Source organism: Anoplopoma fimbria, chromosome 13, assembly GCF_027596085.1.
Source record: "Anoplopoma fimbria isolate UVic2021 breed Golden Eagle Sablefish chromosome 13, Afim_UVic_2022, whole genome shotgun sequence".
In the NCBI taxonomy this organism is placed as follows: Eukaryota; Metazoa; Chordata; class Actinopteri; order Perciformes; family Anoplopomatidae; genus Anoplopoma; species Anoplopoma fimbria.
Genome location: NC_072461.1, coordinates 28,467,355 through 28,478,503, shown reverse-complemented (window position 1 = coordinate 28,478,503; position 11,149 = coordinate 28,467,355). Strand labels below are relative to the sequence as shown.

Here is an 11,149-nt window from a genome sequence, read left to right as displayed (position 1 = left end):
CGTTAGCCAAAACATCCCAAATGTGCTGCATGCTATTTAGTACGCTAAGCTAGTATGTGAGATTATTTATTATGTCTGAAACCAGTAGAACCTGAATGGAACCCGACGTTAGTGTGTGTGTGAGTGTGTCTGTATGTGTGTGTGTGTGTGTGTGTGTGTGTGTGTGTGTGTGTGTGTGTGTGTGTATTGAGTGTGTGTGTGTTTGTGTGTGTGTGTGAGTGTGTGTGTGTGTGTGTGTGTGTGTGTGTGTGTGTGTGTGTGTGTGTGTTTGTGTGTGTGTGTGTGTGTGTGCATGTGTGTGTGAGAGTGTGTGTGTGTGTGTGTGTGTGTGTGTGTGTGTGTGTGTGTGTGTGTGTGTGTGTGTGTGTGTGTGTGTGTGTGAACCCACCCTGCTGTGCCCTCTGTGGTGGATTTCCTCGGCTTTGTACTGAGCGTGCTCCGTGGCGTTGTTGTCGTGGCCATGCTCGTCATCGTGCGGCGTGCCACACCCCCGGGGCTGTGATGTCACATCCTGGAGGCGGTAGACCAGGTGCTGGTCAGGGGCGGAGTCTGATGGCTCGATGCCATAGCTGTCGTCAGCGAGATGCAAGACTCCTCTGAAGGAAAGATTATAGGTTTATTTTTTAAGACAGAGTGAGACATCCACAGAACATAAATATAGAGACGCTGGTTAACAACCCTGTTCATGTTGCAGCCACTGTGACGTCACCCACTGACTGTCCGTCGCCATCTTGGTTTTTGCAACCAGTGAACAGGAAGTGACCATATATGGAGTGAGGAGGAGTGACGTAGAGACGCCGTATACGTCTCTGGTGTGGACCTGTCAATCAGTGTGTAGCCCCGCCCTAAAGCATCCCCTGCTTTATGGTCTGTTTGACTCTAAATGGAGCATCATTTACTAAATGAACATCATGCTGTATTGAAGAAGACTTGAAACTAGAGATTGAGACCATAAACTCATGTTTACAATGTTTACTGAGGGAATAAATCAAGAGAGAAGTAGAGTCATTTTCTCATAGACTTCTATACAACCAGAGGAGTCGCCCCCTGGTGGACACAGAGAGAATGCAGCTTTAACACACTGGAGGTTGTCTCTGGTTCAGATAAATCCTCCACTGGTGTTACAGAGTGTGAAAAGAAATGTGTGTGTGTTGTACAATGATACATAAAGTCAAACTAGTAATTAAGCCAGAGTATAAAGTGTGTGTGTGTGTTGGACGTCCACCATATTAATTACTGAGAAATCACACAGATTGAAACAGCAGGGTGAAAATCACTCCCACACACACACACACACACCCACACACACACACACACACACACACACACACACACACACACACACACACACACACACACACACACACACACACCCTTCTGTCTCAAGGACAAAGTTAGTTTCCTATTTACATTCTCCCCACAGATGGCTCAGTGCGTGTGTGCGTGTGTGTGCGTGTGTGTGCGTGTCTGTGTGTGTGTGTGTGTGTGTGTGTGTGTGTGCGTGTGTGTGCGTGTCTGTGTGTGTGTGTGTGTGTGTGTGTGTTACCTGAGGCCGTTGCAGATGCTCATAGCAGCAGCAGAACCCTCCATGTCCTGAATGAAGCCCTGATAGTGACAGTGGTCCTGAAACACAACGACACACAGTGATGTTAGTCCAGACTGCAGTGGCTCAGAGACACCAGCAGGGGGCAGACGTGAGTGTGTGTGTGTGTGTGTGTGTGTGTGTGTGTGTGTGTGTGTGTGTGTGTGTGTGTGTGTGTGTATATATATATATATTTATATCAACAGTAACACTGATGTTACTGTTGTATTTATATTTGTATCAGCAGTAACCAGAGTTATTGATCAGCATCGGTTATTAAAACTAATTTGAAGCAAAGATTGTGTGTATTTATACATTCTTAAATTTTGCGTTTATTGCCGTTACCTTGCTTATGGAACAAACAGTGTGTGTTTTTGTTTACATCATGCGTCATTGCATATTGTTTGTTTTTATGAGCTGTAAATCTCACGACCTTCCCTTTATGATTATCAATATTTGAATAAAGATCTTTTTCCATCTCCGTCAGAGGAAAGAGAAGGCAGACATCCTCTTGTGTGACCTAAACCTCACAGGTCAGAGCAGATGCTGCTTAGTGTGTTAGTTTGTGTGACTTTGTGATTTAAAGGATTAGTTCAGATTAAACAAAGTCACACAATGACACTAAATAACTTCATATTCATGCAGACAGTTCTTTTAGCAATTTACCAAAACTTGGTCTGTTAAAAAAAATGATCATTATCATTTTGACTGTACTTCTTTCTGTTACGTTCTTTTAAATAACAACCGAATTATCATATATTTTACATCTTCCCAGGCCTTTTATTTATTCTTATTACATTCCCAAACACAATGTAAAGTATATGATTCATTTGATGCCAATAGAGGAGCAGAGTTTACAGAGTCAGAGTCCAGAGGCTGTGAATCATTAACGTATCGTCTACTATCACAGAGAGAGATGAAGAGAGGTCAGCAGGCAGGAAGTATAGATGTACTACTACACACACACACACACACACACACACACACACACACACACACACACACACACACACACACACACACACACACTCACACACACACTCACACACACACACACGGAGGAACTCCCATCATGCCTTTCTTTCTGGGAAAAATCTTATTTCAATAAACCAAAGAGCTTCAGACGCACTGATCAGCGTACAGTCGTGGTCTCTAGAGGAAGTGCTTTAGTGAAAGACGTTTGGGTGTTTTGGTTTGTTTCACACATGCTTTTTGTTTTATATATGTTAGAAGTTATAATAAGTATTAGTTGGTAAATGTATTTTATCTTTGGACTGTTGGTCAGATAAAACAAGATATTTGAAGATGGAACCCTGGACTGTTATGATGACATTTTAAACAGAAAACAATGAAAGCTGAAATTGAAAAACATTTCTGAAATACATAATTATTAAAGAACAAAAGAACTGAACTGTAAACTGAATGAGCTGCATTAAAGAAGCTAAGAGCTGAATATGTTGATAGAAAAGCTGGAAGCTGAACTATTAAACTGTTTGAAGGTGGAAGTTGAGATTAATTCATTGAAAGCCTGAAAGAAGAAATGCTTTGTACTTAAAAAAAGGCATAAAAAATAGAATAATACAGATGCCTTTAAAGATCATAAGGTTTTGACATTTTATTGTTTTTTTAGCTAAAAGTATTCAGAAGTAGCAGTGATTTGAAAAATGTGCAGAAGAAGTAAAATAACTTAATGATCTGTAGAGAAAAGTCAGCAAATTAAGTAAAATTTAAAAGGGGAAAAAGTTGAAAAAGATTTTTCCCAATTCACTGCAACGACAAGAAACTGTTAAAAAGCTTTAAATTTGATCATATTACCGTCTTGGGTGTATTTTGAAAATCTAGCCTTGTGAAGGGTCTACGTGGAAAACGCCTGATACCATCTAGGGGCTTTTAGTTTGAAAAACCGCTCTGTCTGAGCCCCTCATGTGTCTGAATGGAGCTCTAGAATAAATAAATGCCCTCAAAGAAACATGCAGAAGAAGTTTCTGTAGTTTTTAAGATGGTTTTTGTCTGTTTTCTTCTTCTTCTCTGTTTTTTCTGCTTCAGTCTGTTTCACGTTTGTCTTCACGGACTCATCCTTCTCTCTTCAGCTTCCTGTTCTAGTTTATTCTCTGAGGACAAAATATCCTTGACTAGTTCAGTAAATATTCTCTGTAATGTAAATGTATCCCCAATATTTCATTTTATTTCATTTTATTTTTTCATTCTAGGAAAATTTTGTTGTTTTATTTGATTCGTGTCCGTTGGTTTCCTGATTTCATTTTATTTGTTTCTCTTGGCCAGGACTCCCTTGTTCAGTTTTTTAACATTTTTTTTTCTGGGACAACATTCTGGAAAATCTTTGTTGTTTTAATTTGATCATACGTGTCCGTTGGTTTCCTGATTTGTTCAGTTTTGTTGTTGTCAGTGTGTTTTTAAATAAAGTGTGTGTGTGTGTGTGTGCGTGTGTGTCGTGTGCGTGTGTGGTCGTGTGTGTCAGTGTGTGTGTGTGTGTGTGTGTGTGTGTGTGTGTGTGTGTGTGTGTGTGTGTGTCAGTGTGTGTGTGTGTGTGTGTGTGTGTGTGTGTGTGTGTGTGTCAGTGTGTGTGTGTGTCAGTGTGTGCGTGTGTCAGTGTGTGTCAGTGTGTGTGTGTGTGTGTGTGTGTGTGTGTGTGTGTGTGTGTGCGTGTGTGTGTATGTGTGCGTGTCAGTGTGTGTGTGTGTGTGTGTGTGTGTGTGTGTGTGTGTGTGTGTGTGTGTGTGTGTGTGTGTGTGTGTGTGTGTGTGCGTGTCAGTGTGTGTGTGTGTGTGTGTGTGTGTGTTACCTGTACAGGTGGTCTGGATGTGATGAGGGATCCGTTCTGACTGTAGGAGAACACGGTGAAGTCTGCAGGAAGCAGCCGTCTGAAAACAACAACAACAACAACAACAACAACATGTCACGAACGACTCCTACAAAATAAAGCACCGAAAAGTGACACAAACTGACGTGAACTTAACGAGCCGCATCAAATGAATCAAAGAAACCATCTGAGAGATAAAGTGAGGAAGCATTTTTGAGAATAAAAGTATAAATAAAAAGGTGAAGATGTCAACAACAAATAAAGTCACATGTCAGCGTTTAGAAAACAACGAATCTGAAACATTTTCTGATTCAAGCTGCTGAAACTTTATGTTTTTGAAATATGAATAATCTTTTAAGTAGAAATATATATGTTATTTTATATTTATTCTTATGTGTTGTATCTGGCTGCTCTTTCATGTTTCTGTTTCTGTTATTTCAACCTGTTTTAAACCTTTAGTATCTGTGTTTCTGATGACGCTCGTCCTTCAGACGGACGTCATCAGACTGAAGTTCATCACTTTGTTCAAACAGATACAGAGAGACGACAACCAGTGATGTGAGAACGCAGTCAGAGAGATGGATCTGATTGGCCAATCAGCGCCGTCCTTTAATGATGTCATCAGACCAGATAATAAAACTGAGAGATTAATATAATCATCTTACATGTTTATTAAACAACATTTCCTGTTTTTTAAAGCTCTTCATCACGGTGAGACGCAGCTGAAAGCTTTGGAAAAAACTATTAAGAGGTCCTTGAGTTTTGTTTTGATTGCATATATGAATGAAAGACTGAGGAACAAATAACCTCATTCAGGAAACAGATAGAGGACGTCTGGTGCGTTTTAAAAAAGTGCTGAGTTCATGTGTTTGAGGATTGTGGGACAAAGGAAGTCTCTTTCAGTCACACACTGCATGTGTCCTGAAGATTAAAGTACACATTCAGACCTGAGCAGCTAAACAGCAGTACATCAATACTACAGTACATCAATACTACAGTACATCAATACTACAGTACATCAATACTACAGTACATCAATACTACAGTACAGTATATCAATATCAATACAATACTACAGTACATCAATACTACAGTATATCAATACTACATCAATACTACATCAATACTACAGTCATCAATACAGTCATCAATACTACAGTACATCAATACTACAGTACATCAATACTACAGTATATCAATACTACAGTATATCAATACTACAGTACAGTACATCAATACTACAGTACATCAATAATCAATACTACAGTACATCAATACTACAGTACATCAATACTACAGTACATCAATACTACAGTACATCAATACTACAGTACATCAATACTACAGTACATCAATACTACAGTATATCAATACTACAGTACATCAATACTACAGTACATCAATACTACAGTACATCAATACTACAGTACATCAATACTACAGTACATCAATACTACAGTACATCAATACTACAGTACATCAATACTACAGTACATCAATACTACAGTACATCAATACTACAGTACATCAATACTACAGTACATCAATACTACAGTATATCAATACTACAGTACATCAATACTACAGTACATCAACACAGTATCATAATATTAAAATCACAACTTACTCGTTTCTCTCCAGATGAACAACGTGATCGTTTCCATCCACACTGATGACGTAAGAGACCTGAAGACAGAGAGACATGTTAGTTTATTCTGTCCTGTTATGATGAGAAGTGTGTTAAAGCTGCATTCTCTCTCCTGTCCACCAGGGGGCGACTCCTCTGGTTGTATAGAAGTCTATGAGAAAATGACTCTACTTCTCTCTTGATTTATTCCCTCAGTAAACATTGTAAACATGAGTTTATGGTCTCAATCTCTAGTTTCAAGTCTTCTTCAATACAGCATGATGTTCATTTAGTAAATGATGCTCCATTTAGAGTCAAACAGACCATAAAGCAGGGGATGCTACGTTGCTGCATCCACTTCTCATCTACAGTCTCTGGTTCTCACACAAAGGTGAGATCACCTGCTGAGAACAGGAAGCTTCAGAGAGGCTGCCAGAAAAAGTCCGAACAACTCAAACTAAACTCCAAGGTCACCACAGCCTCTGACTCACCTGGCAGAGATCTGCTGTGTGTGTGTGTGTGTGTGTGTGTGTGTGTGTGTGTGTGTGTGTGAGTGTGAGTGTGTGTGTGTGTGTGTGTGTGTGTGTGTGTGTGTGTGTGAGTGTGTGTGTGTGTGTGTGTGTGTGTGTGTGTGTGTGTGTGTGTGTGTGTGTGTGTGTGTGTTTGAGGTGAATCAGGACAGGAAGTCAGCGGTGGACTTCATCACAGCTGCCAACAGCAGCTCCTGTGAGCTCAGAACACAGCGGGGGTCAAAGGTCAACGGTAGACCAGACACACCCGATCTGCTGTTGGGAGGGAGGACTAATCCGACCGTCACCATGACAACAGACATTCACCCAGTTTCTCGTCATTAACACGGTCCTTTAATCAGTGAGCTTCAGAGGACGTGTAGCTGGATCGGACAGAGCCACGCTAGCTGTGTCCATCTGTTTCCAGTCTTTATGCTAAGCTAAGCTAACGTCTTATTCAGCAGCAATCTAAACAGAGACTCTCAGAGAAAAGAGGAATCACCTATAAACGTTTATTAAGTGTTTATAAACGTTTATTAAGTGTTTATAAACGTTTATTAAGTGTTTATAAACGTTTATTAAGTGTTTATAAACGTTTATTAAGTGTTTATTAAGTGTATTAAGTGTTTATAAAGTGTTTATTAAGTGTTTATAAAGTTTATTAAGTGTTTATAAACCGTTTATTAAGTGTTTATAAACGTTTATTAAGTGTTTATAAACGTTTATTAAGTGTTTATAAACGTTTATTAAGTGTTTATAAACTGATAATAAATGCTTCATAAGGAGTTAAAGGTATTTGTTGCCTGTAGAGTAAAAAAACCCACCAGAGTGGAAGAGAAAAACATGTCTGAACACACACTCACTCTGAGCTTCATATTTCACCAGAGTGTGTGTGTGTGTGTGTGTGTGTGTGTGTGTGTGTGTGTGTGTGTGTGTGTGTGTGTGTGTGTGTGTGTGTGTGTTCACACTAGATTCCTGACTAGAGGAGGTTCAGTTCCTCCTCCTCAGCTGACTCTTTACTTATTAGTGTTGTTGTTCTGGGATGGAACCTTTCTTCCTCTGTTGCTGCTCTACTGGGGACTCTTTCAGCTGCGCACACACACACACACACACACACACACACACACACACACACACACACACACGCACACACACACACACAGGCTGACATAAAAAGCTGCTGCTGTTACTGAGGGATTAAAGTCAAAGACAAGATAACGAGCTGCTGACTCGGCAGACAGGAAGTAGACTGGCGGCTCAGCTGTCCCTCTGCTGAGTGTGTGTTTCCTAAAGGTCAGAGGTCACTCAGACACTACAGTAGTAAAAAGCTCAGTACCTGATTGGGGGGTCTTCCGGCCGCGTCCCTCCTCAGCCGGCCTCCTATTGGTCGAGGGACGGTCAGCTGATAGGAGGAGAGGTGTTCAGTCTGCTGAGAGTCTGCAGGAGGAAACACACAGTCGTCAATATGACTGAAAGAGAAGGTTTCCTCTGAGATTACAAGAACAAAATACTCTCTACAAGTACTTCAGAGCTCCACTTAAGGACTTTCCTAGTCCGTGAGAAAACATGAGTGACCTTTGAAACGTTTAAACATCACACATCCTGAGGTCACACACCTCTCCACCAATCAGGAGGCTCACTCACAGAGGTTTGTAACTTCGCTGCTGTTGGACTAAGGTTTAAAAACACATAACTTTTGCTACGTCCACACTACTCCGACGTTTGAGAACCACTAGAACGGAGACATTTGAATTAACTGCTGACAGTGTTTAAGTTTGAAAACTCCAGGAGACAAACCTCCAGTTCTGAAAGTGAAGTCAGAGCTTCACGTCTTAAAGCTGCATTCTCTCTGCTGTCCACCAGGGGGCGACTCCTCTGGTTGTATAGAAGTCTATGAGAAAATGACTCTACTTCTCTCTTGATTTATTCCCTCAGTAAACATTGTAAACATGAGTTTATGGTCTCAATCTCTAGTTTCAAGTCTTCTTCAATACAGCATGATGTTCATTTAGTAAATGATGCTCCATTTAGAGTCAAACAGACCATAAAGCAGGGGATGCTTTAGGGCGGGGCTACACACTGATTGACAGGTCCACACCAGAGACGTATACGGCGTCTCTACGTCACTCCTCCTCACTCCATATATGGTCACTTCCTGTTCTCAGCTAGATTCTGCATTTAATATTGACACTGCTGTCCACATGTGCAGGAGCAGCTGTTATTGGAGCGATTAACGACCCCGTGTCCAGCGGCGGTATCAATAAATCTGCTTCCTGTTTACATCGGCTCGCACATGCCCAGAGGTGTCTTATGGTTCCACTCACTTTAGATGAAACCAGGCCCGCTGCCTCCACGAAGAGACTCTGATCAGCTAACTGCTGTTTAATGTGAAATGTGTCCCACAGGTGAACATAAATCAGACCCACACACACACACACACACACACACACACACACACACACACACACACACACACACACACACACACACACACACACTAACAACATGAGTAAAGTGTGAGTGTGTTCAGTTTGTCTCCATCTGTTCACAACGCAACAGACTAGATGGTGTGTGTGTGTGTGTGTGTGTGTGTGTGTGTGTGTGTGTGTGTGTGTGTGTGTGTGTCGGGGGCGGACGTTTCTCTGTGTGTTGTGATCTGTAACCACGGCAACAGCTCAGTCTTTGGTTTAACGTGCTCCCCGTTATTGTTCCTCAGACGTCTTCACACTGAAGAGACTGAACGTTGTGGATGTTTTCAGCTTGTTAGTGTGAAGATGGACAGTCAGTTAGCCTAGCTTAGCATAAAGACTGGGAGCGGGGGGAAACTGTTAGCCAGGGTCTGAAAAGTACAGACCCACCAGCACTTGTTTAGCAAGTCACAAGTCTTTGCCCTCAAGTCACAAGTCAAGACATACAAGTCAAGTCTTCAGGCCTGAGTTAAGTCCTGATCTGGGGAATAAGTGTTGACTTAAATTGATTCAGGAAAATAACTGATTGATGGCACCGGTTTTTACATAACATGCCTTTTAATCTTTGGGCTCTGAAGAAGGTATGAAGTGCTTTTCAAGCCAAAAGGCTCAAGTCTCAAGTCATTGGTCTTTTTAGATTTTGTCAAGCGGAGTCTGAATTCATCAGAATATGACTCGAGTCCACACCGCACATGAAAACACCTTTACTGCTGATTCATAAGTCATAACAGTAGATTAACATAATGTTTGTGATTATAGAATAAAACATGAGTAACCAGACAGACTTCTCTCTCTTCTCTCTCTCTTCTTCTCTCTGTTACATAAGTCTTTGTGTTCTCATCATGGTTCTTGTTTGTCTCCGTCGTGGGGTGAATGAGTTCTTTGTGACGGTCATCAACCCGTCGCTCTGTCTGTCTACTGATTAAAGTAAATATAGGTCACAACTCCACATAAATAGTTAATAAAATGAGTCAAACAGCTGCAGATACTTCACATTTAAATCAATTTAAAGGAACAGTTCAACGTTTCAGTCAGAGAGTGAAGTTAAGATCCAGTCTTAACTTCCCCTGAAACCACAAAGTCTTTACGTTTTACATTTGATTTCCTGTCAGCAGCTAATGAGTCACGTCCTCTCTCCGTTCTCCATTCAGAGGTCACTTCAGGTCATTGTGAGGCTTCACACCGTCTGAAACTCACACCAGCAACAGAAACACTGGACAGACTCAGACTACATCCACACTGTTACGCTATCATTTAATAACGTGGATCTTTTGTTACGTTTATATCTAAAAACGTGGATCTTTTGTTTCCTTTTCTTATTAATTCTTATTTTGTTCTGCACGACTATTGTGACGTTCACAAAGAAACTGTAAAGGAACAAAAAAATAAATGCTCGATTGAGAAAACAGACAGCAACGAAACCGAGAGGCAACGAGTGAGACGTGTGTTGACCAATAATCTAGTAAACTTTGATTTGTTAGTTTTCAATTTAAAGTAAATCTGATGTGTGAGACCTTTTACCATTGAAGAATACTGCAATACTCTGTCGTATGTTCTGTAACTAAGCAACAAATCTACTTCCTGTTTCGCACCAGCATGCCCGATGTACGTGGAGAGTCATATTTTCAGCCCTGTAAAATAAAACCCATATTATAATCTGCATCATACAAAACGTTTCTGTATGTTTGTCTCACATTCCAATCAGATTCTTTTTCTCATCAGGGTGTAAATAAAAGAGACGCTGCTCAGTTTGATTGTTGTTTTAACTCATTTCTTGTCCTCAGGTTTTGTGTTGATCTTGTTCTCTGCAGGTCTGACAACCCAGTTAACCCAGTTAACCCATTAACCCAGTTAACCCATTAACCCAGTTAACCGCCGCTGACGCTCAAGAGATCCGAGAGACAATTTAGAGTAAAGGAGAGGATTCCTAAAAACAAAAGAGAAGAGAAATCATGAAGAAAATCTAGAAAACCTTTAACAAGAATCTAAATGAATGTGAAAGAGTTGAGAGAAAAGGAAATGAAAGGAACAAATCTAGATACGTCTTTAAGAAAGTTCACTGAAAAAATCTTGGAGGAACTTTATAGAATAAATAGAAAAAGTTAAAAAAAATCTAGAAACATTTTAAAACGTATTGAGAGA

General features: G+C 40.6%; 1 protein-coding gene across 2 annotated transcripts in view; it reads right to left on the bottom strand.

Annotated features, from left to right (window-relative positions):
- adam9 (ADAM metallopeptidase domain 9) overlaps nucleotides 1-11,149 on the bottom strand; it is a 31,142-nt gene that overhangs the window by 15,778 nt on the left and 4,215 nt on the right. For both annotated transcript variants that reach the window (XM_054610812.1, XM_054610813.1), the window contains exons 2-6: nucleotides 7,876-7,976; nucleotides 6,031-6,089; nucleotides 4,386-4,464; nucleotides 1,547-1,623; nucleotides 389-596 (exon numbers count right to left, since the gene is read on the bottom strand). In XM_054610812.1, the coding sequence (XP_054466787.1) occupies nucleotides 389-596; nucleotides 1,547-1,623; nucleotides 4,386-4,464; nucleotides 6,031-6,089; nucleotides 7,876-7,976 (524 nt within the window). The remainder of the gene's footprint in view (nucleotides 1-388; nucleotides 597-1,546; nucleotides 1,624-4,385; nucleotides 4,465-6,030; nucleotides 6,090-7,875; nucleotides 7,977-11,149) is intronic.